Source organism: Girardinichthys multiradiatus, chromosome 7 (assembly GCF_021462225.1).
Source record: "Girardinichthys multiradiatus isolate DD_20200921_A chromosome 7, DD_fGirMul_XY1, whole genome shotgun sequence".
Classification (NCBI taxonomy): domain Eukaryota; kingdom Metazoa; phylum Chordata; class Actinopteri; order Cyprinodontiformes; family Goodeidae; genus Girardinichthys; species Girardinichthys multiradiatus.
The window spans coordinates 19,584,110-19,610,879 of NC_061800.1; the positions used below are offsets into that span (position 1 = coordinate 19,584,110).

Below are 26,770 nucleotides of genomic sequence, written 5' to 3' on the forward strand. Positions count from 1 at the left end.
ACAGAGGGGCAGGTGAACCAGATAGGGATAACGAGAACATGAGGAACCTGACAAGACAAACAGCAAACATACCCAAAGGACCAGAACATGGATAGATAACAGATCTAAAAATACAATAAATAACACAGTCAAACATAACAGAACCTAGAAAACAAAACACCAGAAACGAGGACTCACGGACTAACCAAACAGTAGCAGAAAAACATCTGACAAAACGTAAACAATTACAGAATCAAAACCCACCCTGTGACATTACCTCCCCCCTTAAGGTCAGATTCCAGACGACCACAAAGTCCAAAACAAAACAACCCAATCAGGGTTATTTTGTCTTTTTCATTCCACATCATCATTATACTTGTTTTGTTACAAAACCACACTGCACCCAAATAAACTGAAATTTGCTGTCCCCACAGGCAATTTACCCAAGGCTCCTTTGTTAGATCAATGCTTCAGTAGTGGGAGAAGGACATTAGGCAAGAAATTAAATGTATAGCTGCTTCTCAATCAGTTAGAATATCATTGAAAGGTGGTTTATTTCTGTAATCAAATTCAAAAACTAAAACTAATTTATTTATTAGTTATATATTTTAAGTGCTTATTTCAATTACTTTTAAAGATTAGGACTATTTTAAAAAAAGCCCCAAATTCACTTTCTCAGAAAATCTTATTTTATTATTATTACATACAGTACAGACCAAAAGTTTGGACACACCTTCTCATTCAAAGAGTTGTCTTTATTTTCATTACTATGAATATTGTAGCTTCACACTGAAGGCATCAAAACTATGAATTAACACATGTGGAATTATATACTGAACAAAAAAGTGTGAAATAACTGAAAATATGTCTTATATTCTAGGATCTTCAAAGTAGCTACCTTTGGCTTTGATTACTGCTACGCACATTCTTGGCATTCTGTTGATGAGCTTCAAGAGGTAGTCGCCTGAAATGGTTTTCACTTCACAGGTGTGACCTGTCAGGTTTAATAAGTGGGATTTCAAGCCTTATAAATGGGCTTGGGACCATCAGTTGTGTTGTGCAGGAGGTGGATACAGTACACAGCTGATAGTCCTACTGAATAGACTATTAGAATTTGTATTATGGAAAGAAAAAAGCAGCTAAGTAAAGAAAAACGAATGGCCATCATTACTTTAAGAAATGAAGGTCAGTCAGTCCGAACAATTAGGAAAATTTTAAAAGTGTCCCCAAGTGCAATCGCAAAAACCATCAAGCGCTACAAAGAAACTGGCTCACATGAGGACCGCCCCAGGAAAGGAAGACCAAGAGTCACCTCTGCTGCGGACGATAAGTTCATCTGAGTCACCAGCCTCAGAAATCGCAGGTTAAGAGCAGCTCAGATTAGAGTACAGGTCAATGTCACACAGAGTTCTAGCAGCAGACACATCTCTAGAACAACTATTAAGAGGAGACAGTGTGAATCAGGCCTTCTAGGTAAAATAGCTGCTAGGAAATCACTGGTGAGGACAGGCAACAAGCAGAAGAGACTTGTTTGGGCTAAAGAACACAAGGAATGGACATTAGACCAGTGGAAATCTGTGCTTTGGTCTGATGAGTCCAAGTTTGAGATCTTTGGTTCCAACCACCGTGTCTTTGTGCGGCGCAGAAGAGGTGAACGGATGGACTCTACATGCCTGGTTCCCACCGTGAAGCATGGAGTAGGAGGTGTGATGGTGTGGGGGTGCTTTGCTGGTGACACTGTTGGGGATTTATTCAAACTTGAAGGAATACTGAACCAGCATGGCAACCACAGCATCTTGCAATGGCATACTATTCCATCAGGTTTGCGTTTAGTTGGACCATCATTTATTTTTCAACAGGACAATGACCCCAAACACACCTCCAGGCTGTGTAAGGGCTATTTGACCAAGAAGGAGGGGTGCTGCGCCAGATGACCTGGCCTCCACAGTCACCAGACCTGAACCCAATCGAGATGGTTTGGGGTGAGCTGGACCGCAGAGTTAAGGCAAAAGGTCCAACAAGTGCTAAGCATCTCTGGGAACTCCTTCAAGACTGTTGGAAAACCATTTCAGGTGACTGTCTCTTGAAGCTCATCAACAGAATGCCAAGAGTGTGCATAGCAGTAATCAAAGCAAAAGGTGTCTACTTTGAAGAACCTAGAATATAAGACATATTTTCAGTTGTTTCACACTTTTTTGTTCAGTATATAATTCCACATGTGTTAATTCATAGTTTTGATGTCTTCAGTGTGAAGCTACAATATCCATAGTCATGAAAATAAAGAAAACGCTTTAAATGAGAAGGTGTGTCCAAACTTTTGGTCTATACTGTAAGTACAAAGAAAATGATTTTTGATACAAATATGTGATGTTTTGGCAATGTTATGGTCTACACAGACACAGGGAGAACTGCTGAACTGACAGCGACAAGGAGCGTAAATCACAAAAGGTCATTGCTACAGAAGCTGACTTTTCTACTCTACTGTATTTGAGCATATTCATGAAAAGTTGAAATGATAAAGTGAATTAAAAAATGGTGCACTAGCAACAAGAATAACTGTTACTATAAGAGGATTGTGAAGCAAAGCCCATACAAGATTTTGAGGAAGATTCAGAATGCGTGGTTTTTGGTCGGAGTCAGTGCTCATAGAGCGACCACACACAGACGAATCCATGACATGGGCTACAACCTGTCACATTCATTGCATAAAGTCACCCCTAAAACCAAAGATGTCAGAAGCATCTGCTTTGGGCAAAGAAGAAAAGGGACTGGGCTGTTAATCCATAGTCCAACATTTTCTCTTTGCAGATTAAAGAAAATGTGCCATGTGATTTGAAAATCAAAGGTCCCAAGGTCTGGAGGACGAGTGGAGAAGCACAAAATCCAAGCTGCTAGAGATCACTTGTGAAGTTTTCACAGCCAATGATGATTTTGTGAGCCATGTCATGAGTGTTGGTCCACTGTGTACTATCGAGTACAAAGTCAGCACAGCCTTCTACCAGGAAATGTAGGGCCCTTCATGTTTCTCTCTGCTAACAAGCTTTACGCTAATGCTCATTTCATTTTTAAGCAAGACTTGTAGCCCCAATTCCTGGTTTAATGACCATGGTATCCCTGTGGGTTAGCGTGATGATGTACAACTGGAAGCTCATTAAGAACAGAGAAGTTTTGTCTGTGACTAGATAGACATACTATATTAATATGATGCTGCATCTTCCCAGTTAATTTTCAGCTATGTTTTGATTTATGTAAATGTTAACAATTTGTTATTATATTTTTTTCAACTTTCTTTATTTCATTGCCTCATTGGGCTTGTTTTGAGAATCTGGAAAGGGTTTCAGATAGGTTATTTGTGTAATTTTGCATAAATAATATAGCACTTGTTTACAGTGAAAGGAAACATCAAGTTAAGCCTTGAGTTAATTGCCAAATTTTCATTTCTTATTCCAAACAAAGAAGAAGAAATCTTGTGGCATTTAGCACAATCCAATTGGCAGCATGGTATTTTATCAGATAAAAGTTGTTTCCTAGCACACTGTGATCAGGCAGGAGAGAAAGTTGTCTTTTTAAAGCGGAGAGTTGTGAGTACCTCAGAAACACACTCTGAGAGAGGCTCTTTTCATCAGCTATGCAAATCTAGAGAGCACGTGACTTTCTTCACATTCCAAGGTCCCCTCTGGCCCAGTCTCTCCTAGTTTCAGTTCTCAAAGGCCAAGACTCCATTTTCTTCCTCCTAGTTTATTAATTTAACTTGCTTTTGTAGTCTGTTTTCTATATAGTCAACTCATAAAAATATCCAATTTACCCATTATTGATGATTCTCACACTTAAGACACCTGAGAAAGGCACAACAGATTTCTTTGTTTAATAAAAAGACGGAAAACTTAGTAAGATATTTAACACACTAAATAATACTTTAATAATATTGGGAATTAATCATATTTCTTTCCGATTGTGATATAAAAGCTTAAACTGAAATCCTTCCTATCTAGAAAACATAAAGCAAGTGCAAACACACTTTATAAACCACTGAAGCACATGGGCTGTGTACGTGGCCCTATATCGTCCTTGGGTTTCCTCACATATGTACAAATTATTACAATTATTCCAGAATGTATCTAACTTTTTGTCTTTGCAAATGTAATTGTAGGAAATTGTGTCAATTGCTAGCAAAATATTTCAATATTCCCTTTGAGCAGGAGTACAGATTGTTTTAAATCCTATTTGCACAAAATGATCTACAAATATAAAAACAATTCACTCCAGGAGGAGGAGAAATTCTACATGTTTGCGCCACCCAGACTTCATAATGTAACATAAACATATTACAGTTGTTATTACAGTATGATTTGAAAAAATTTTTTGTATCCAACCAATGTAATCATGAACATTAAGTACAAAAACTATATGTCACAGTTTGGAGCGAATGCCGAACTGACTGTGGGACAAGCAATAGTCGCAGGGTCAAAATCAGGAGATCCATCCTCAGTTATCATAGAGACAGACCCAGGAAAGTAGTAGATAGCTATGTAATCCTAAAAATCCTGAACTCCATGTGAAGTTCCCTTGATAACCCAATCAAATGTGCTTTATTGTACAGGCAGCATACCATATTTACTCTGCCTTCAAAGGATAGAGATCTATATTGAAGAAAATCTGTAAAAAAATATATATATTTGAGCATCTTCCTTTTAAATTGCAAATCTTTACCCATTTTTAAACTTCTTAAATTTACAAAATGTTACTCACCCACACACAATTAAAAACACATACAGCTGGCCAGATGAGGTCCACCGATTAGCTTAGTCTACCACAAGAAATACTAAAGCCTTATCAAGATTTCAGGAGGTTTTTTATGCAGGGTGAGGTTGCAGGCCCAGGAATGAATGACATTCAAAAGTGGTGCAATATGAAGGACAAAACAATTTCATTAGCATAGATCGCTGGATAGACAGACACCCTCTTTAATACAATTCTTTTGGTTCTTACTTCCTTTGTCTGATGTTAGTTAGATATCAACATTACTTAAAGGGACAAAATCTGCTTGACAGGATTTATAAAAAGATATGGATATATTTAAAATAATCCTCTTTGGTGTTTAAAGTACCTTAAGGTTACATTTAGAACATATGATGAAAGTGTCCTGGCCTTGTTATGTGATGCCAAAATGTAGTATGTAAGTGAATTAAAAATATAAACATTTAACTCTTTGATAACTCCCTTGATTTCGATCAGTGCAGTGTTTAGCTCTGTGTAAACCCATTACATGCGACTGATTACCCTGTAGTGTTGTTTTACTGCAGTTAGATGGGGGTTGATGCTGAAGGGTAATACCATCAGTCAATAAACGGCTACTTCGATGAGTGTATCCTTATTTCATTTAACATCAAATTTATACAGCAGCACAAGCTCTATTTCAGGAGCCAGCTATTATAGAGCAATTACTGCATGTTAGATTATGTCATTTACTCAGAGAAGAAGAGGAGTAGAAAATGAGCCACCTCCGTCAATTAATGTAAGATAAGTCGATCAGGGGAATAGGCGATATATTTGCTACATTTCTGCGAGTCGGAAGGTGATAATGTGAAATACCCTGCAAAGTGTCTCCCTGCTTGCCGTTTTTTAGTAATAAAAGTGGTAATTAAAAGCTATGTTTCGTACACATGTAATTATTACTGTATTGATTTGCTAGCATTTTGTGAAATGGTTCACCATGAAAAATGTCTGTGTAATTATCACTTGTCTCAATTACAATAGTGAAAGAAAATCATTACACAAAAGACCCCCCAGGGCAGTGTTAAAAAGATGGTGTTGGATGATGATATTCAAGTTCACGTGTTGCCAAGTGGTTGTGCAAAGATTTGTACAATTATGTGTATGGACTGATGGCCCTGTTTTTGCTTTCTTCCTCTCCCCCCTATCTGCTCCTTCACTCTTCTCTTTTTAGGCTTTGAGGACGGGGGAGGAAGATGAGACCTCCCAGCCCTGTCCTGATCCTGCTGTACTTCACCCTGTCCAAGAGTGTAAAGGTGGTCTCAAAGAGAGGCTCAGGTATTTAATGAACCATAGCTATGTGGCAAATCTCAAAGTGATGATGGTATTTTGTAATCTGTTACATCTTTGGTTGCCACATTAATACTTTATGTTGGTGACTTTTGATTAATTACAATATAATATTTCTCATCAAGACCTTCAAGGTACAAGAGAAGGTGATAAACGGATCAAGAAATTAAAGAAGGGAAATAATACAATGCCACCACTTTATTTAATCAATAAAATTAATATAAAATCAGAGAAACGTTTTTGTATAATATAAGTGTAAAATGAGCTTTATTCAGAGTTTTTGTCAGAGCGGTATGGTCATTTTGTATTAAAAAAAAATTAGCCGACCAGATTCTTTCATTTTTTGTGTGTGGTTACGAGTTTGTTTGCTCATGTGTATTCTGCTTCCTTGTGTCAATACCTTCAACCTTAAGCTAAATGATAATTGATTTATTTTTAACAGCCAATCATGTTTCGGCTTGCAGTATACGCAGGGGTGAAAATAGTTTTAAATTCTTGCCTGTACCTAGGGGCGGAGCTTGAGAGAGAGAGAGAGGGGGGGAGGCACTGGGGGCATATATATATATATATATATATATAATGTGTGAGATCTCTCTTTCTCTCTTTCAGCAAAGTCCAAACTCAAACTAATTAAAATGTATCAATATTTTACTTCACTGTAGGCTGTCTGTATAAGGCAGAAATTAGAATCACTTGACAATGTAGAATATATATTTCAATTGTTAAAGAACTGCCATGTATGAAACAATGATGAACCACTTTCTGATGCATAACTTTTCATCTTCAGTTTCCATCTTTTCTTTTGAACAAAGAAGTTATTGTTCTCTGCATTGTGGTCAAGTTTTGATTTCATTTAAATTAAAAATTTGACAGTTCGGTTGTTTTTGCGGTTTTTATTTAAAAGTCTGTAGATGGTAAGTGATTTATTGTTCGTCCTGTCCAAATGCAAGCGCCGGTTTTTTATGTCTGTGCACCACCTGTGTAAAATCTCCTTGGTAACCACTCTGTTTTGGTTTCCTAGCATGCTTTGCAAAACAGCCCGAACGTGATTAGAATGTTCATTAGCATCCTTTGAAAAAAATCAGGGTATCATCCAGATAGACAAATACAAAAACGTTGATAAAATCCCTGAGCACATCATTAACAAGAGCTTGAAAAACCACTGGGGCATTAGTCAGTCCAAAAGGGAAAACTAGGTATTCGAAATGACCTATAGGTGTCTTGAAAGCTGTCTTCTACTCGTCTCCCTCCCATATACGGATCAGATGGTATGTGTTCCATAAGTCCAGTTTTGAAAAGATCTTAGCTCCTTGAACACATTCAAAAGCTGATGATAGCAATGGTAGAGAATACTAACATTGATGTCATTTAAAGCTTGGTAGTCAATACATGGTCTCAGGGTTCCATCTTTCTTTGACACAAAAAACATCCTGCCCCCACAGGAGATGATGAGGCGTGTATAATGCCAGCCTTGAGAGAGTTATTTATATAATTCTTTATAGCTTGTCGTTGTGAGCCTGACACAACGGTAGGGGAGCTTCTGGAGTTCTATAGCGCAGTCATATGGTCGGTGGGGTGGAAGGGAGAGAGCAAGATCTTTACTGAATACCTTTTGTAGGTCGTGGTATTCTACAGGGACATTAGTTAAATCAGGATTATTGGAAGAGTCGGCCAGATTGTTTGAGGTAGGCATTGCAGAGCGAAGACAGGTGGCGTGACAATCAGTGCTCCATGCCTCGATGCGGGAATCCACCCAGTTTATGTGAGGATTATGCTGTTTAAGCCACGGGTATCCTAAAACTAAAGGAGACTCCTTAGTAGGAAACAAGAGGAATGAAATGATCTCATGATGGTTACCTGATGTAATAAGCTCTAAATCTTGTTCTCTGGGTTACAGAGCTTAGAGGTCACCCATTAAGAGCGGAAACATTAATAGGATTCTCTAGATCGACTACAGGAAGGTTAAATACTGTGACCAGATCTGGTCTTATGAAGTTCTGCTCGGAACCCAAATCAATAAGGGCTACAAGAGGTATTTGTTCACTATTATAATGCATAGTGGTTTGGAGCAAAAAACGAAGGTAGTCTGATTGTTGGATAGCGCCCGCCAATGCCCCTTTGATTACTGGCGGGCTAGCTCTTTTGGGCGAACTGGACACTGGCTGCGAAAATGTCCTGAAGAACCACAATATAGACACTGACCTACCTTACGTCTTCTCTCCTATTCCTCGGGAGAAAGGTGAGTCATCCCAATTTGCATGGGTTCAGATGGTAAGTTCTTCTCTGACCCAAAACCTTCGGGCCGCAAGATTGGTTGGTAACTCCCCTGACCTTGCTTCTCTCACGAATACAATTGTCTATACGAATAGCCAAACTGATAAGATTCTCTAGGGTGTCAGATTCGTCACGATTAGTTAATTCATCCTTTAACTCCTTATTCAGAGAATTTAGAAAAGCACTTTTTAAAGCCGAAGGATTCCAGCCCTATTCAGCAGCTAGAGTACGGAACTCAATAGCCATGACCGCCATCGGTCTTAAACCCTGCTTTAAATTCCATAGCTTTTTAGCTGCCTCATCGCTGGGCTGATTAGGAGAAAAGGTTAGTTTAAATAAACTAGTAAACTCATCAAAAGCATAATAATGTATTGATGATTTGTTTATTATTGCTTCTGCCCATCTTAATGCCTGGTCCCTGAGTAATCCGATTATATATGAAATCTTAGTCATATCATCCTGGAAAGACTGAGGTGACCTGTGAAAAATCAATGTGCATTGTAAAAGGAATCCCTTACTTTTCTCCAAGTCACCAGAAAATGGCTCGGGAGGAGGAGAAATTACCTCTTGAATAGAACTACGATTCTCGGCAGGGGTGGACACGACTTAAGCAGGAGGCAGAGGAGAAAGTTAATGATTAGTTGAAATCACAGGAATTTTGGTTATTAATTCTTGCAGATGTCTGTTCATGGTGCAAATGGATTGTTGGATCTGGTTTTGCTGTTGAGCTAAGGCGCTAAGCACGGTTTCGTGTTGACCTAATAAAATGCCCTGATGAGAAATGGCACCTCGTAATTGTGTTTCAGAGTCAGAATGGTCAGCTCATTCAGTCATAATGGATAGTTTTAAGACTCTGATAAACACAATCACGAGGAAATCAGGACAGCGTTTAAACAGTTTATTTATTCGCAAACGTAAGTTCGTTCTGTAATCAGGACTGGGTCAGCGGACAGGATTGGGATCTCACTGAGGGAGAAGAAAAGAGACTTAGAGAGCGTTTGAGAAAAGGTGGATCAATAATACTAAAGTCCTTCAGGGTTAAAACTTACAGCAAATAAGCCCTTAGCCAGGTCAGGGAGGAATACGTCTTTACCACGATGGTTGAGGTTGACAGGAGAGGGTGCAGCAGCGGAGAAAAGTACGTCCTCGTTCTTCTGACTTTGTGCTTTACTCCATTCAGGGGCTCATGGGGCAGGTAGGAATGTGGGCAGGAAGGTAGATGGTTCTCAAAAGCTTGATAAAAAGTTATTTCCAGAAGCCTGGGTCCAGGAGTGAGGCAGAAAGGAGACTTACGGCCAAGGTTCTTTGAGGCTTGAATTTCCACATTCATCTGAACATGGCAGGAGACATTAAGCCCACAGAAACTCCAGTAGAAACATTTCCACGCTTGTGAGACAACGAGCTGATGCCTCCTTCTGGATCTCCACTCCTTTTGAGCCCAGGTTGATTGCTCACAGATGAGCAACAGTTGTGCCGCAGCACCTGCCAGTCACACCCTGAGTAGGAGGAAAAAACGCTGCACAAACGCACAGACTGCACCCAGCCTGCCCACAACTACCGTGGATATGACAGATATAAAATAATAATTTTCTTTTGTTAGCAATGCAGAAGATTCTGGTGCTGGAGAAAACCTCTGGAATGAGACAACTTGGAAAGGCTTTGAGACTCATAGTTGCTTAGCTAAAGCCAAAAAAAAAAACCACTAGAACATAGGCAGTCTTTTTAATGCTACAATCACATCACTTTAGGAAAACACACATAGATTTTTAAAAGATTAATCCAAATAAGCGGTAGAAGTTTTTTCAGTTTCTGCTGAGGGTCTTTTGTGTGTAAAACTAATTATTTTTTGTTCTTGTGGCTGCAGGTTGCACAATGGTTATTATCGTTGCATTGCAAGATAAAGGTCCAGGAATCCTCACTTATTTCTGTCCTGTGCATGAGTGGGTTACCTCTGGGTACCCGGGCTTCCTCCCACAATACAAAAACATGACTGTTAGGTTAACTGGTATTTCTAAAATGTCCTTAGGTTTGCGTGCATGGTTGTTTGTCGTTTGTGTCTTTGTGTTGCCCAGTGAGGGTCTAATTACCCGTCCAGGTTATACGCTGCCTCTCGCTCAAGGACTGCTGGAAAAAGGCACCAGTCCTCCACAACCCTGCAAGGGTAAGCAGGTATATGACAATGGATGGATGATTGTTTTTGTGTCAGTCATTTTACTACCGATGTTTATCATGTTTCATAAAGAGTTGTTCCCATACACTCTTACCACAGACCTCATTAGGTACACCTGTTCAAATTACTTGCTAACCCATATAGTGAATAAACCAATCACATGGCTGCAACTCAATGCATTTAGGAATCCCGACATGGCGAAGAGGACTGCATAAGTTAAACTGATGTCTCAACATCTCTCTGATTTACAGAAAATGGTAAAAATATTCACTGAGGGGCAGTTGTGTAGATGGACATACATTGTTCATATCGGAGGTCGGATGTGCTACAGTGGACCACACTGAGTGCCACTCCTGAGCTAAGGACAAGAAACTGAAGCTTTGATTCTTGAAAATTGGGCATTAACAAACTTGGGTAGCATAAGAGTTTGACATAAACAGCATGAAAATACATACTGCCACGAATCACCATTTCAGGCTGCTGGTGGTGGTTTAATGGTGAGGGGGATATGTTGCATTGATGTTGAAGGCTTTCCTTAAGTTTGTTCTTTATATTAATTTTATAATTCATACCTTTTCATTTGGTCTGCTGTGCATTGATAACTGAGTGTTTAAGACATTTGTTTAAAAATGCTGGATTGGTTAGATGTAATTGTATTGTGAGCTATCAGTACTGATATCAGTAGGCTGTCTGTGTGGCTGTGCTGTCAGTTTACCACCGCTCTGCTGGAAACAATGTGATTAACTTAGTAAAGTTAAGAGTACTGCTTTAGTTAGAGCTTAAAAAGTCTGAAGTTAAAACTACAACCTGATGTGTTTGTGGGTAGTCATTGAAATATTGTGCTGACATTGTTAAAGTAATAGTGAATGTTCCCCATCCTTAGAAGCGATACCCTGCTGTTGTTAAAGAAATGTTGTTAGTGTCATTCATCACAAGCTTAAGAACCATTGCTTAGAAAGCTGACAGATAGGTCATTGCAAAGGATTTCAGCTTCTCCACAATAAAGGCGCTGTTTAGCAATTTGGCTATAATTGCAGTTTTCTTTTTTTTTTTTTTTGCTGATTGTGTCTCAGGTGAAGAGTGCATAGCTTAATGAAAAGATATACAGTGTACATCTTTAAATTTGCCGACCCTAACTCAATACGGAGAGACAGTGATGGCTCCCGAATTATCCAATTTCTCAGTGAGAGGGTTACCAAGGGTTAATGTGAAACTCATTTTGGTCCTAAATGCCAGAAAATTGAACATCAATTCTGAACAAATGCAAAGGTCAAAACAGAAAATAGAGTGCAAAAGACTTAGAATAGACACCACACCAGTATTCATGACATGAATACTGGTGTGTTAAAGAAGCATCCAAACAATGTGAATCCAAGCTGCCAATCAAAGAGGAAAAGGGATCTGCATGCATATCCAGTATTCAGAATCAGAATCAGCTTTATTGCCAAGTTCGTACATACAAACAAGGAATTTCACTCCGGTACACTTTGCTTTCTGGGTTTTTAAATATATTTTAAATATATTTATGCATATATCTTTATGTCCTTAAATATACATATATATACAAAGGTGCATTTGCAACATCTGTATGCTGTTGTTTTGTACTCTATTAAATGTTCAGCAGAGAAACAGCCTGGGGGAAGAAACTGTCTCTGTGGCGGCTGGTTTTAGTAAACAGTGCTCTGTAGCGGCGGCCTGAAGGTAAAGCTTTGAACAGTTTATGTGCAGGGTGTGTGGGGTCTGCAAAGATTTTAGCAGCTCTTTTTCTGACCCTAGACCTGTATAAGTCCTAGATGGAGGGAAGGTCAGCCCTGATTATTCTCTCTGCATTCCTGATTATTCGTTGCAGTCTGGACCTGTCCTGTTTTGTGGATGAGCCAAACCACACTGAGATGGACGAAGACAGGACAGACTGAATGATGGCAGTGTAGAAGATGACCAGCAGCTCCTGTGGAAGGTTGTACTTCTTAAGTTGCCTCAGAAAGTACAGTCTCTGCTGGGCCTTCTTCCAAACAGTGTCTGTGTGTGAAGACCATCTCAGGTCCTCAGAGATGGTGGTTCCTAGGAACCTGAAGTGGTCCACAGCTGACACGGTGTTATTGAGGATGATGAGGGGGACGTATGGGGGTGGTGTTCTCCGAACGTCCACCACCATTTCCACAGTGTTGAGTGGGTTGAGTTCAATTTAGTTCTGACAAGACCAGTGTACCAGCTAATCCACCTCCTGTCTGTATGCAGACTCATCACCGTCCTGGATCAGACCAATGACAGTGGTGTCATCTGCAAACTTCAGGAGTTTCACGGACGAGTCCACTGAAGTGCAGTCATTTGTGTACAGGGCGAAGAGGAGTGGAGATAGAACACACCCATGGGGGGCACCAGTACTTCTTGATCTGGTGCGGGAGAAGATGCTGTCGGTCCGTCAGGAAGCTGTTGATCCACTGACAAGTCGAGGCTGGGACGTTGAGCTGGTGAGCTTCTGGTGGAGGATGTCTGGTATGATGGTGTTGAAGGCCGAGCCTGCAAACAGGATCCTGGCGTACGCCCCTGGGCGGTTGAAGTGTTGCAGGATGAAGTGTAGACCTAAGTTAACAGCTTCATCTGCTGACCTGTTTGCTCGGTAAGCAAATTGCAGGGGGTCCAGCAGGGGGCCTGTGATGTCTTTCAGGTGCTCCAACACCAGCCGCTCAAAGGATTTCATGACCACAGACGTCAGTGCTACAGGCCTGTAGTCATTTAATCCTAGGATGGTGGGTTTCTTGGGCACTGGGATGATGGTGGATCGTATGAAGCAGGAGGGGACCTCACACGTCTCCAGTAACTTGTTGAAGATCCTTGTGAAGATCGGAGCGAGTTGATTTGCACATGCTTTCAGGCATGATGGGGAGACGTTATCAGGTCCTCCAGCTTTCTTTGTTTTCATGCGCTAAAAGAGCCTGTTTTCATCTTCCTCAGAGATCTTTAGTGCAGGCAGAGGATCTGAAGGTAGGGGGTTGGTTGCTTTATGGGAAGAACTTGTTCCTGAATGGGATGTGGAGGAGATGGTTTGAGGTGTGAACGGCTTCCTGTCATGTCTGCAGTAGAAGCCATTCAGATGGTTAGCCACGCAAGGATTCTGTTCAGGAAGGGTGGGGGGGCTCCTATAGGCAGTCAGGTTTCTCAGACCGGTCCATACAGCCGAAGTATTACCAGTAGAAAGGCTGTTCTTCAGCTTCTCACTGTAGCTTCTCTTGGCTGCTTTGATCTCCTTTGTTAGTTTGTTCCTGGCCTGCCAGTACTGCGCCCAATCTCCACTGCTGTGAGCTTCTTCCATGGCTTGTTATTCTCAAAGGTGCAGAAAGTCTTGGTCTGCACACACATGTTCTCACAGAAACTGATGTATGATGTCACCACATCAGTTGGTTTAAGTGAGTGGCTGAAGTTTAAAAAACAGTCCAGTCTGTGCTTTCAAAGCAGGCCTGTAGTGTCTGTTTTGATTCCTCAGTCCACTTTTTAACAGTGTGAACCGCAGGTTTGGAGGCTCTTAATTTCTGCCTGTAGGTTGGGATGAGGTGAATATGAGAATGATGAATGATGAATGATTCATAATGATGTAGGGTTAGGTGTAAATTATCCAAAAACGTATGAGTTTGTATGCTACTCATCCAAACCACGTCTCTACTTGGAGATATCTTTTTTTTTTTTTTTAAATACGCATACATACTAATATTAATATCTCCCTGTATTTCTTGGTGTAGTTGTTTTGCAGGCATGGGTGGACATGTTTCGCTCTTGAAGGGCTGACCTTTAGCCAAATCTTTATATTTTAAATGCAAACAAAAAGGTAACTCATCCGACCCTCTTGCCTGTTGACTACTGGGTGACTCCGGACATGGCAAGTCCGTCACAGCCAGGCCATCACGCATGCATCCAAAGAGAGTTTGTATACTCAACACAGACCTGAACTTTAAAAATGAGCTTCTACTGCTACAGTTGCAGTAAAAGATTTTTAACTAGATGCATTATTTGGGTAACGCTACTGTTAAAGTAATGTATATTTTAGTAAGTCAGATTTCCAAGATCTTTGTCTGTTAGAAAGCCTGAGGTCAGTAAAAGGCATTTTATTCTCAAAACATTGAGAAAAAAATTATTTAAGGAAGATTTATATTTTACTTTACTAGAAAGCAGACCAAGTCACAAAGTGTGTCAGCTTGGCCCAAAACACTGGTTGATTCAGTGAGCAAATCTGGTTTACATATTTTTAAGTAGGGTCTGCAGACCGTTTCTTATTTGATAAATGTTTATTGACTGCACAGGTTTATTGAAGGTAACCCTCAAAATGTCATTCTGTCTCAGTCAGCTTGTGCCAGATGTGACCATGCAGACTATCTTTTGTTTCCTTTTAAACCTATTCGGTGATATTTTAGAATGCTGTCTCATTGTTTATATCTGTTTGAAAAGTAATCTGATCATCTGATTTTCAAAAGAGTTGAGTGGTTGATCTTAAAGATGGTAAAACCTAACTGAAAAGTTATTATTTTCTCTGAGACAGCTAGTTAGACAGGAAGTGAGTTTACGTGCTAAAACAAAAATAGGTTGCTCGAGAAATTAATTAACGCTATTATTCTAAAGTACAAAAATAGTAGAAACCAAATGGTGACATGTAAATGGTAGCCATTTCCTCTTCAACTAAATCAGATGATTCAGCAGGTTGTTTGCTCAGACTTTTATGAATACTTAAAAAGTATCAGTGACACATTACTGATTATCAGTTTTGCTGAAAATCAAAAGCATGATTACACTCTCAGTACTTCAAATAATAAAATGTCAACAGTCGCTCACTAAAAGCTGTTAGCTTTATGGACTGAATACAGTAACTACTTGGGAGATTAATTAAATACAATATATGGCATTTTATAAGCTGAGCTATATTTAATAACAAAAGTACTCTTTCCCATTAGGCATATTGGTGTTTTTGCAGCGTGATTGCAATTAACTGCGACTCTAAATCCATGCATATGCAGACACAAGAGCTTGTTGTTCATTGTTGTATTCTTTGCTCCAGTGGAGGGTTTCCAGATTACTGACACTCCAGAAAATAAGATGAATTAGACGGCTCTTTTTGGTCCATTTGGTCAAATATCGATAGGAAAAAAGTCAATGTTACGTTGTAAGCACAGGTCAGAAGTGAAGTGGCTACCCAGGGAAATGATTGTGTTCTTTCGTTTGGAGCTACTTTGAATAAAGACGGCATTTCAAAAATTTTGATACATAAAACTGTTCTTAACTGAAGCTGCAAAACATCAGTAGTGCTGTGTCAGTAGCACAATGTAGCATGAAAGTAGTAAAAAACAGTAGTAGTAAAACAAAATGTTCATAACATACAGAAACTGGCAGAACTACAAGTCGGTTCTATTCCACTATCCAAACCTTTTTGAATGCATGGACACAAAAGTTTAATCTCGAATCGTCCCTTTAATGGATAAACTGAGGTTCTGGGGCTTTTTTCTCTTTTCAGGTCCTGACAGACCTGGACTTTAACTGTGCCAATGGTTCTCTTTAAATTTGCTGCTGTGCTTTGTGATTGCAGCCATGTTGTTTGATCCCATTTGTACTCTCATGTAGCTCTGAAATACTATGATATAGAAAAACATTGACTTCATGACTGCATGGGGCCTATGTCCTGTAGCTGCAATAAAACAATATATAAAATTTGATGACAAAACATCTCAACTTAAACTTTTTTCTGTTTTCCCCTATTGGGGATAAAAGCTAATTTGCAAACAGTGGATCTATGTTCTCATGTAGTAATCATTTGTAGCTTGCTGAGAGCTGTAGAATTTGGAAGAACCTTTATTTTGTTTGGTCTTATCTTAAAGGAGTAGTTTGGAATTTCTGAAGTATGATTTCTGGGGAGTTTATGACCAGCAGAGAGAGACTCGAGTCTTGTGACATAGAATTGAGTCGGACTCAAGTTACAAATTTAATGACTTTAGACTCAACTTGACTGACATTCACACCAGTGACTCGTGACTACACCTTAACTTGACTCCTTTAATTTGAAAATATTTGATATCTTAAACCAAACAAAGTGTGTAAGAAAGGAAAAGCGCTGAGTACACAATGATGGAACCGTACTGTGTGCAAATCCAGCCCGCTGTACGGCTTCTACTATTTGTCAGTATTTCCTTTTCTTGTTACTACAACAAACTCACTGCATCTACTATCCTGTTTAGCTGCTTTTCTTCTGCATTCTATGGTAACAGGAACGACGCCGATGGTTGTAAAGTGATCTTGTCTTCCGGCGCTATTTGAAGTGTGCAAAAAATTGGACAAAGAAAAAAAAAACATGGCTGCACATGGCATCACCCAAACAGCGGGTAGGCAACTATGCAGCATAGTTCTGCAACATAATATTAAGGCACTTTTAATAAGATTTTGAATGCAGACATAAGCACTTGTGTCAGACCGATTCTTAATTGCAGCCCGGAAGACAGTGACACCTGTGCTGCCAGCAGCTCTATCGACATTATGCAAGGGATGCCAGAGCTGCCATAAATGTGTGGTCATTGTAATTGGGTGATGGACCCAAAGCAAAATGCTCCAAGATAGAGAGCAACTGTGATGTCTTGGCTGAAGTATAATGAGTGTCTTTTCCTAAAAAAAAAAAATAATAAAACAAAACAACGGTGAAAAAACAATGCAAAAATAAATGGTTTAATATCGCCGTGTTGCTTGCAATGCTTCAGTGTTATAGTTCAATATTTTTATTTATTCATTTATTTTTCCACATGCACATTTTTATATACAAATTGCATGTTTAAATCAAATACATTTTATTCAAATGATGCTCTGTAATTTACCAAGTGGCAACAAAGTATGGTACTATAATATTCAGGACTTCGGCATATTTGGCTGCCACTACATACAGTCAGAGGGCTGCACGGTGCTGCAGTTGGTGGCTCTGTTTCCTTACAGCAAGAAGGAACTGGGTCCGACTCCCGGCTGGGGGTCATTCTGCATGGAGTTTACATGTTCTTCCCGTGCATGCGTGGATTCTCTCCAGGTACTCCTGCTTCCTCCCACTGTCCAAAAACATGACTTTTAAGTTAATTGGTCTAACTCAATTGCCCTTTGGCTGAATGGGTGTCTGCATGGTTTTTTGTCCTATGTGTTGCTGTGATGAATTGGCGACTTGTCCAGGGTGTACCCCCCCTGTCACCTGTGGACCGCTGGAGATAGGTACCAGCTCCCCTGCAACAAGCAAAGTAGGTAATCGAAATGGATGAATGGCATACAGTCAGAGCTATTAAAACATAAATAAAATGTATCCTTTATCAAGCAGGCCACCCTGAATTTTAAACTCTCGAGTAAATTGTGTTATTTTGGTTCTAAATGTATATTTGAGATTTAAAAAAAAAAATCTATGTATTTTTCTATAAATGACTTTTCTCACACACAAATTGACAAACTGAAATGGGCTAGAGTTTCTAGACTAAACTAGTGTTAAAGAGGAAATGCATTATAAAGGAGATTAATTGGCTGATTACACCCCCAGGGGTTGCTTGTTTTCTGGTTCATGCATTTAGGCCATTCATCTTCATGTGCTAGAGATGAAAGTGCTGTGGAGGGACTTTCCTGACTGCTGTTACCATTACTTAACCTGGCTTGATTTGAACAACTGAAAACCAAAAGTTAGAAAGAGAGATGTGGACCATTGTTTGAATAACTGTTTTAATGAGATGTTTGTGGGGCATTGTGTTTCAGATGGGAGTACTCTATTGTTTCTAGACTGAAGGAAGGAGTTTGAAATCTGACTCTACAGCATTGTATAAATAATGGTAAGGAATCACCTATAAAGGCCTGATTAGCCCTCAAGGGACCTTGGATGGAGCAACTCTTCCATTGATTTTCACCTCCAATGTCCAAGTGGCATTCCCAGCTTTGTAATACCCCAAAAATCCAATAATTATTTAATATTGAGTCTGCTTGGGGTTGTACTGCATGCAATAATGACTTTCCCTATTTGTGCAGACTTCTCTTATTATTTGTGTCATGCTTGATGCTGTTCATACCTTTAATGTCCAGGGAATCTCAATGGAATTAAATATCTAGTAGTTTGGATTGTTGTTCTAGATTTCTCATTGTCTCTGCCTTTGCGCACAGATATGTGGATGCGTGAATGAGCCTCATTGCGTTTGACCCACATCTTGGTGTCCATTTGCTGTCGTGCTGCAAATGAGAGTTTTTACTGCAAGCCCTCTGCGTGATTGTTCAGTGGACTGACCAAGGCCATGCTGACACTGCTTGAGATTCACTACCAGAGACTGGGAGCAGCCCTCTGACAGAAACAGACTGTCAGTGTTCATCCATCAGACTCCAGTTGTTCCAGTGGTGCTCACACCACAACATGTTAGACATATGGAGTAAGAGAGAGGACAATTACTAGGATTTCATGTGTTGTTTAAGTAGTGCTGAAGGATGGCATTCCTGACCAGTCATCTACTGTTTAGTAAAAGGAAACTTTCACGCAGTCTTGATTGGGACTTTATGCTGTAATCTCCTGGCACTGGGAAACCAAACTAGGATTTTGGTGAGTTTGTTCTGATCTCTTTTCTCAAGATGAACTGTGTGGAATTGAGGATGTTGATCACATGACTGTGATTAATTGTAAACTAAGAAACAGAAGTCAGTCAAATGCAGTTTTTTTAATTCGTAAAATGGGAACACGTTCACATCCTCAAAGCCCACTTTTCTTACCTACTTTTTAACATGATATGTTGAGGTTATCACTGTTATGCTGTACCATAATACCAAAATAGATCCTTATTCACAGCACCATGTTTGGGAAAGAAAAAACAACAACCCAGAACATTAACACTTTTTACAACAAAACATCTACAAAACGTGGCATGGATATGTATCTAGCCCCATGAGTAAATATTTTGTGGAACCATTTTTAGTTGCAAATATGGCTGCAAGCTGCAAGAAACTAACATTTTTGACCATTTTTGATTGCAAATAGGAAAATTCATGATGTTGTTTGTTCACTAATGACTTCTGAGGGCAGTAGGTTGCAATAGACCGTTTAGGCATATCAAAGTAAAGGGAGTTGCTTAAAAATGAACACTACACTTCTTATTATTTTCCTTCCAGTTCACAATTGTGTGCTTCTTTGTGTTGTATTATGTAAAATTCTGCTAAAGTGATCTGAAGAGCATTGCAGTGTGAGAAGTGAAATGTGAAAAGTTCCTGGGGGATCAATGTTTTTGCACAGAACTCTTCGGTCCAATCGTTATGCCTAGCAAGCTTTCTGTTCTATAAAACATGCACAGAACAGCATTCAAAGCACTATTCCAAACATACTTTCAACAAAATATTTTAAAAATACTTAATTGCTCTAATACTTTGTATTCTATAAACTTAAGTGTAATCTTTGAGGTGTGGATGGAAAAATAGGTTATTTGAACAGTGAAGGTCTTTAAAGACCTTTTTTTTTTGCTATGGATTTTTTCTCTTATTTGTTGAAGACAACCCATGTTCAGAGCAGAATAAGCATTTTGGATGATTTGTGAAATAGCTTCAGGAAGGGAGAGAAGAAGTCAAGTTGCCCTCTACTTAAGCACTTGGGATTTTCATGTCCTTGATGAATGAAAATCTACACCTACCCCATCTCAATCTGATGCCCCAGTAGCAAGCAGGGACTTCTCAAAGTGAAATTCAGCCACCAGTAATAAACATTTTTTGCCTCAAGATGTCAAAATGCTTAGCAAAGACAACATTTGATCTATGAGTGCTGTGCGTAACTGTCTATCAATCAATGTCACCTTGTCAAAAGGGGATTTTTAGTGCAGTGCCATGAACATGGTGCTCAGAGAACAGTGTTTGTTGTGTTTTACCCCAGGCCCTCTAGACAACAGCTCTCATTATGAACTACACACATCTGCAGCTCCTTGCTGCCCCACAAAAAGATAGAAGTCAGGAAAGAGTCATAACATAGAGAGAATTCACATTATTAAGGACACTGAAGGCCCTCTGACCAGTCTTACAACATTGTCTTTTAAACATATTATATCACAAAATGTTCTTAACTGCAGATTTATAAACATGGCATTGCGAACAAAATTTGTCTGAAATGCCATCACCCTTCACCAGACCTATAATCTCAATCAGGCATTAAAAGAAACTTAAAGAAAAACTGTTATTTTACTGGTGCAGCAGTAAGAAAAAACATTTGTATATTCATGTTCTAAATGTGTATTGATTTTACGTAATCTTGTTCCACTGAGAAGAAGCATGTCGGGCAAATTAAAACTGTAAGACATATGAATGCAACGGGTGTAATATAAAAGAAAATCCCTGCCTTTATTTCAATTCTAACATTTAAATTGCGTGTCCAAAATTATTTATACTATTTTCAATATTGAATGGGAAAGCTTTTACTTGAATGAAAGCATTTAAAGGTTTCTGATAACTTCTGACCAGCTTTTTTGCATGTTTCCACTAGTATTTTTGACCGTTTATTTTTGCAATGAGTTCCATGTCTTTGACGTTGAAAGACCTCCTTGCCATCATCCTAATGTTTTGCTGCCTTCACAGATTCTCTCTTAGATTCAATTCTGAACTCTTGCTGGGTTACTTTAAAACATTTACATTACTGTACACCTGAATCTGCTAGGGCCTAATTGTTAGGCCTTCTTGAACTTAATAATTTGCCAGATGCAGTCAGCTGTCTCCGCACTCTGTCATGACAGCTTATTGCTACCCAGTGTTGGCAGCAGAAAACCTCGGGGACGTTTGTGTGTTTGTATATGTGTATGCACTGTCGAGATTTCGAATTTATGTGAGCTATGATATCTAGACCTTGGCTCCTTGTTGTTTCTCCAAGCAGTGATAAAAAAGAGGAAATGATGCAGCCAATATTCTAAATGACTCTGCAATGTCTCGTTCCAAATCTCTGATAAGAGTAGAGCATAGATAACACTAAATCTGACATGGCCCCAAGGCAATGTGGGAGATGAAGTCCATGGAGAGGATGCTTGAATAACCACTCGATAAGCATGAGGAAAGGAATGCAAAATCCTGCTCGTCTGTCAGTCAGTTAATTTATTTGTCAAGGTTCTCCTCTTTCATTCCACAAATCACACTGCAGCAATTTCTCTGACACTTGAAAACTGAAATGTGCCTCTCTATACATTTCCTCTGTCAAGCAGATGAGCTAAATGACATACACAAATAAGATGTAGAGAGACCTTGTCCTGCGCTTGTCGTGCTCGCCTCATACCATAGAGGCTTCCGAGATGCTTGTATTGAACATTCATTCCCCTCACTTCTAGGGCAGGGCATGAGCCTAATTGTTTATTGATGAAGCAACTGTCCAATTTGACATCCAACCATACTAATTTATGGCTGCAGTCAATCTCAAGTAAAATGACTGATCACACTGAACCTTCAACTCAATGTGCCTAAAATTATACAACATATTTAGGACTAGTTTCAGCTGCCTTCCATTCCTATTATTGTTTGCAACAGAAACCAGTTGTATTTAATAGTCATTGCACCTATAACACTGTTGCACATCTACATTGTGTTTCATTGATGTAGGTAAAAATGCAACAGTAAATAAATCATATTTAAGCATCGTGTTTCTGCACATATGGTGGATTGTTACGAAATTGTTACAAAATTTAATACTGCTCAAATCTCATTGCAATGATCCTGTAATAACAGGAACTGATTTAAGCTGCCTCATAGATTACTTCCATAGATTAACAAAACATATCTGGGCTCTTGGCACTAATATTATGAAGGACAGAAGGCCCAATGCACCATCCCTACTCTGGACTGAATATGTTGGAGTTTATGAAGTGGGCTCATTATTTTATAAAAAAGAAATATATATATATATATAGTTTTATATAATAAATTGACAACATGAGGTAATTGTAGATCACCTGGAAGTTTATGACCTTGTTTTATGTGTCTAGATATTAAGCCTTGGGTTCTCCTGCTGTTTTTTTTTTTATTACCAATGAAGGCAGCCTGAAGTTACAGACTTTGGTCAGTTTACTTTACAGTTTAGTTTAGTTCAAAGTTCATATTCTTAATCATTGACCAGAAGCTATGCCATATAATAATTTGTGCTTTTTCCTCCTATTTAGACCCAAGTAACACACACTTCCCAACATACATCGCAGGATAAGAAACCGTGTTACAATGGCCAAGCTTATCCTTTTTACATTTCCCTCCACTAAGCAGACATAACAAACCAAGTAGAGGCCCCTGGGTTATTCTGCAAGGCATCAATAGTAAAAGAAAGCAACAGACGAAAATATTTTTGAAAATGAGTGGAAATGCCCTGCTAATTTGTCCTTACATAGGACAAATTTGGCATCGGCCAGCAGGGATTATACTTATATTGTGCATGATAAACAAAACCCAAGAGTAATGTACTGGAGATTTTAGTTCACTGTTTCCTGTTTGTTCACTACCTTCACCAATTCACTACAACAGAGGCAGTTCTGGCCTGGTCAATAACTCTCTCTCTAAATGATGAGAAACGACCTGCACTGCAGTAACACTGTGCCAGTAGATTGATCACATGCAGGCTACTAGAGATTGAATGGCTTTTTTGTGGAAAGCCTGACTGCTTCTAGACGATGTGAAGGAAGATATTTTCTTTGCCTGATTCACAGAAGCTGCTCAGAAGATAATAATTTCTATATTAAGTAGAGGTTCAGAAAAATCTACTTCTTCAAGAGAATATATTACACACAATGTCACTTTGTCTGTGCTTGACAGCATATATTTCTATATCTCTAGAAATAACAAACTCATAAAAGTGAAGACACAACCTTGTTTGAAAATTCAGCTAGCTCTTCAGATTCTCTGCAAAAGTACGTAACTTTTTGAACTCAGAGAAGACAACATCAAGCCTTTTCTTCTTTATTGCTTCCCAGGTTAAGATTCAAACTTTCACTTTTGACTGTCCCTGAAAAATGGAAATCTGAATGTTTTTGGTATTACTTTTTTGCTTTGCTAAACACTGTGAAGATTCAGTGGAAGATTTAAGTTTTCACTTAAATTCCAAAGAGAAGAATCTAAAAATGCTCTTAACAAATTATTAGCGTTTTTAATAAACAGGACTAGTTTATGGAATGACTTGGAATAAGTCTGCCTATTCCTATTAGGTGTGGAAATTTGTTCAAAGTCATCTGTGTGTTGTGTTAGTCTGCACTCAGTTTTCTGTAATTGCTGTAATAAGGTGTCAAGGAAATGCAGAGGGTTCTTCTTAAGGTATGCACGTATTCATCTTAAAAGACATGCCTCACAAAAGATAACATGTTTGACTGTGTCTCTTAAATCATCAGGAAGCCTACAAAACAGACAGACTTGTAGAACCTTACAATAAGGGTCATGAAATTAGCTTAGTTACAGTAGTACCAGTGAAGACCAAAACAGTGTAAGTGCTTACCGAGAAGCAACTAATTCTATTTTTGCACTTTTTTTATAATGTATATGTCTGGCTGATTACTACCATGTTATAGTTATTTAAAAAAATTTAATCTGATGGAGTTTCTCATCAGGTATTAGATCTTTACCAATTAGGCCCTAATGTATTCCCTGTTCATTTCAGATTAACTGTTAATCATTACCCAATCATCACCTAATCATTATTTACTTAAGAAAATGTCATGAGGATTTCATCACTGGAAAAAGAGAAACTACCCGTTAGTCCCTAATTAATTGGTCAGTTGTTTATTTAATAACTAAAGATAACGACATTTTGATGCCTTCAAGGTGTTGTGGTAGCAACAGAGGTTATGAAATATTTAAGTAATATTTAGCCGAGCAACAGGTATTGTTTTAATTTTGGGGGAACATGGAGCTTTTTTTCACATGACTCAACATTAAGTCTAAACAGATTCTAGACTTAAACCTGTATTTATTCATGTTAGCTTTTACTTTATTTAGTACGAGTAGGTTCAATTTCATTTACATTTTCTATACAAATATTAACTACTAAAGAGCATCATGATATATCTGACTGAATGCCGCAAAACTTTTTTGGTCATCTATTCAGTTTTTATATAAGGCTAAATTATTGTTAGGCGGAGGAGACTCAGTCTGCTTATTTGTTTGGAAGCTTAGGAGATAATCATGGTAAATATATTTATACTCCTCACCATTTATTTATTCTTGATAATCATGGCCGAGTCGTATCCACATTTAAAATTTTTTATTTTATTTGGGCCACTACTGCAGTTTTACATTTATATAAAATAACCACATTTATGCGCTTGTTAAATCTCAGATCTTTTCATAAAAACAGTTATGCAATCACCCCTACCTGTTGCAAGATATATCGTTTCTGGTAACTAGTCTAAAGCTTTTTGCTTTCTGCCCTGCTTACATGTTATTTTAACACATATGATGCCTCTACTGAATAAAGCCTGATTGTAAAGTTCTTGTTTCACAGATTTTGGCATGGCCACAACATTTCAGTGATGTACACCTACAGGATAACTATTTTGAAGAGTCAGATGCTTTAAATTAAATACACAACAGTTTTTAATTTTAATGGTTTATTTTGGTCTTCAATTTAAAAACAACCACAGCCTGGTAATTATTTCCCTCAATTAATCTGTGGTCAAGAGAAGCAGTGTGTGTGTGTGTTTATGTATAATAGTGAAGGCTGTTTATTATTAAATGTGATTGGTGAAATGCAAACTGTAACATGTTTGTTCTGGTCTCTGGCTATAGTGAAGCAATTTTGTTTTAAAGCTCACTATTATTAGCAATACGAGCTAATAATGTATTTTTATTTGATCTGCTTAAACACAAAAGGAGCATGTTCATAAATAGATACTTTACAGCCCTGAGTTTGCCACTGATTCAAAGAGAGAAAAGCTGTCAGAAGTGCCAATAAATAGTTTGGCAACCTTTACTGCAGTCTGTATGTGCAGAAGACATATCTGATAAACTCCAAACTCTGGGTCGCTCGGCGCGCTACAACTTTTCTACTCTTCTTGTAGTTCCAACTAGGAACACTAAAAATCTCACCTCTAAGACAATGCAACACCAAAAGTTTCTGTTAATTCTTTGTTAAAATGGCATCATTACAAATACAATACAGTATTTAGTGTTGAGGCCTCACATTTTGAGGACCCTCTGTTGGAAACTCAACTAGTATTTTTTTGGATACCCTCCCAATGCATGCATGGGGTTTGTCTGGCAGTTTACCCCTAAAGCCCCAAAACATACATGGTGAACTGAGATTGCCTGAGAGACAATCCTCCCACAAATGTAATGGACAATCTTTAAAAAGTGCTTTTTCAAAAAAGCTGTTCTTGTATATAGGATTTGAATGATAGCATAGTACTTCTCTATTCCCACCATCTTTTAGGAATATAATTTGTTGGCACTCTACATATGGAGTTGTGTTTGATTGTTATTTGACTGTGATTACATTAGATGACTTTGGAAAACCCAGAGGTTACACTGCAGGCAGCAAAACAACAAAGACCAGAATACTAGAAAACCCTCCAGGCAATAAAATAGAATTACTCACAGTCCTCTATCATCTCCTTCTGGTAAAGGTTGCTGTTATTAGACCTTTAGAAGCGCAGGCTTACAATAAGTACACACACGCAATCCTCAGTTATTATATGTATCTATATCTATCCCTCATTAGGCAAAAACGTACAAAAAAGTGAACTGCATGCTGAGAGTATGACTCCGTATGCAAATGAGAAGAGCCTCTGCTTTCTACACACTGCTGTGTATGAATGTGTGTTCATCCCAGCCTGTTTGTGCTTATGTATATTTCAGTAAGTTTTTTTGGCATATGTAGGGTGATATCTATGTAAGCAGTTGTTTATTTTACATATCATTAGTTGCTTTGGCGTGCAACGGCATCACCCTGACAACTACATCCCTTCCTTTCCTTTCTGCTTATCACCATAACAACTAATCTACCGTAAATAGTGCTTCCTCCCTGTCTGCCCGTGTCACATTATTTCTTTCTCTCCACCTCTCTCTTCATCACTCTTTCAATTTCAGTTTCATTCAATTTTTCCTCTTGTGTCTCTTTCCACTCATCTTGTTGCCACATCACTTCTGTTGTCCTTTTTTGCCACCATTTTTCCATTTTTTTTAGTTTTGCTGTTCAGAGCTCATTTTTCTTTTTTTCTGTGCCACTGCAGATGTGGGTGGTTCTGATGACTGCACAATACCCTTTCTGCTGCCTCGCATTGTCAAGTGCCTGAGTTCAAATAGCGATCAATACAAAAGGAATCTCGAACA

The 26,770-nt window shown here is 38.7% G+C and overlaps 1 protein-coding gene across 2 annotated transcripts in view; it reads left to right on the top strand.

Moving 5' to 3' along the window:
• Window positions 1-26,770, top strand: part of il1rapl1a (interleukin 1 receptor accessory protein-like 1a) — a 288,177-nt gene that overhangs the window by 36,027 nt on the left and 225,380 nt on the right. For both annotated transcript variants that reach the window (XM_047371180.1, XM_047371181.1), the window contains exon 2: window positions 5,927-6,030. In XM_047371180.1, coding sequence (XP_047227136.1) covers window positions 5,949-6,030 — 82 coding nt within the window. In that variant the 5' untranslated portion in view covers window positions 5,927-5,948. The remainder of the gene's footprint in view (window positions 1-5,926; window positions 6,031-26,770) is intronic.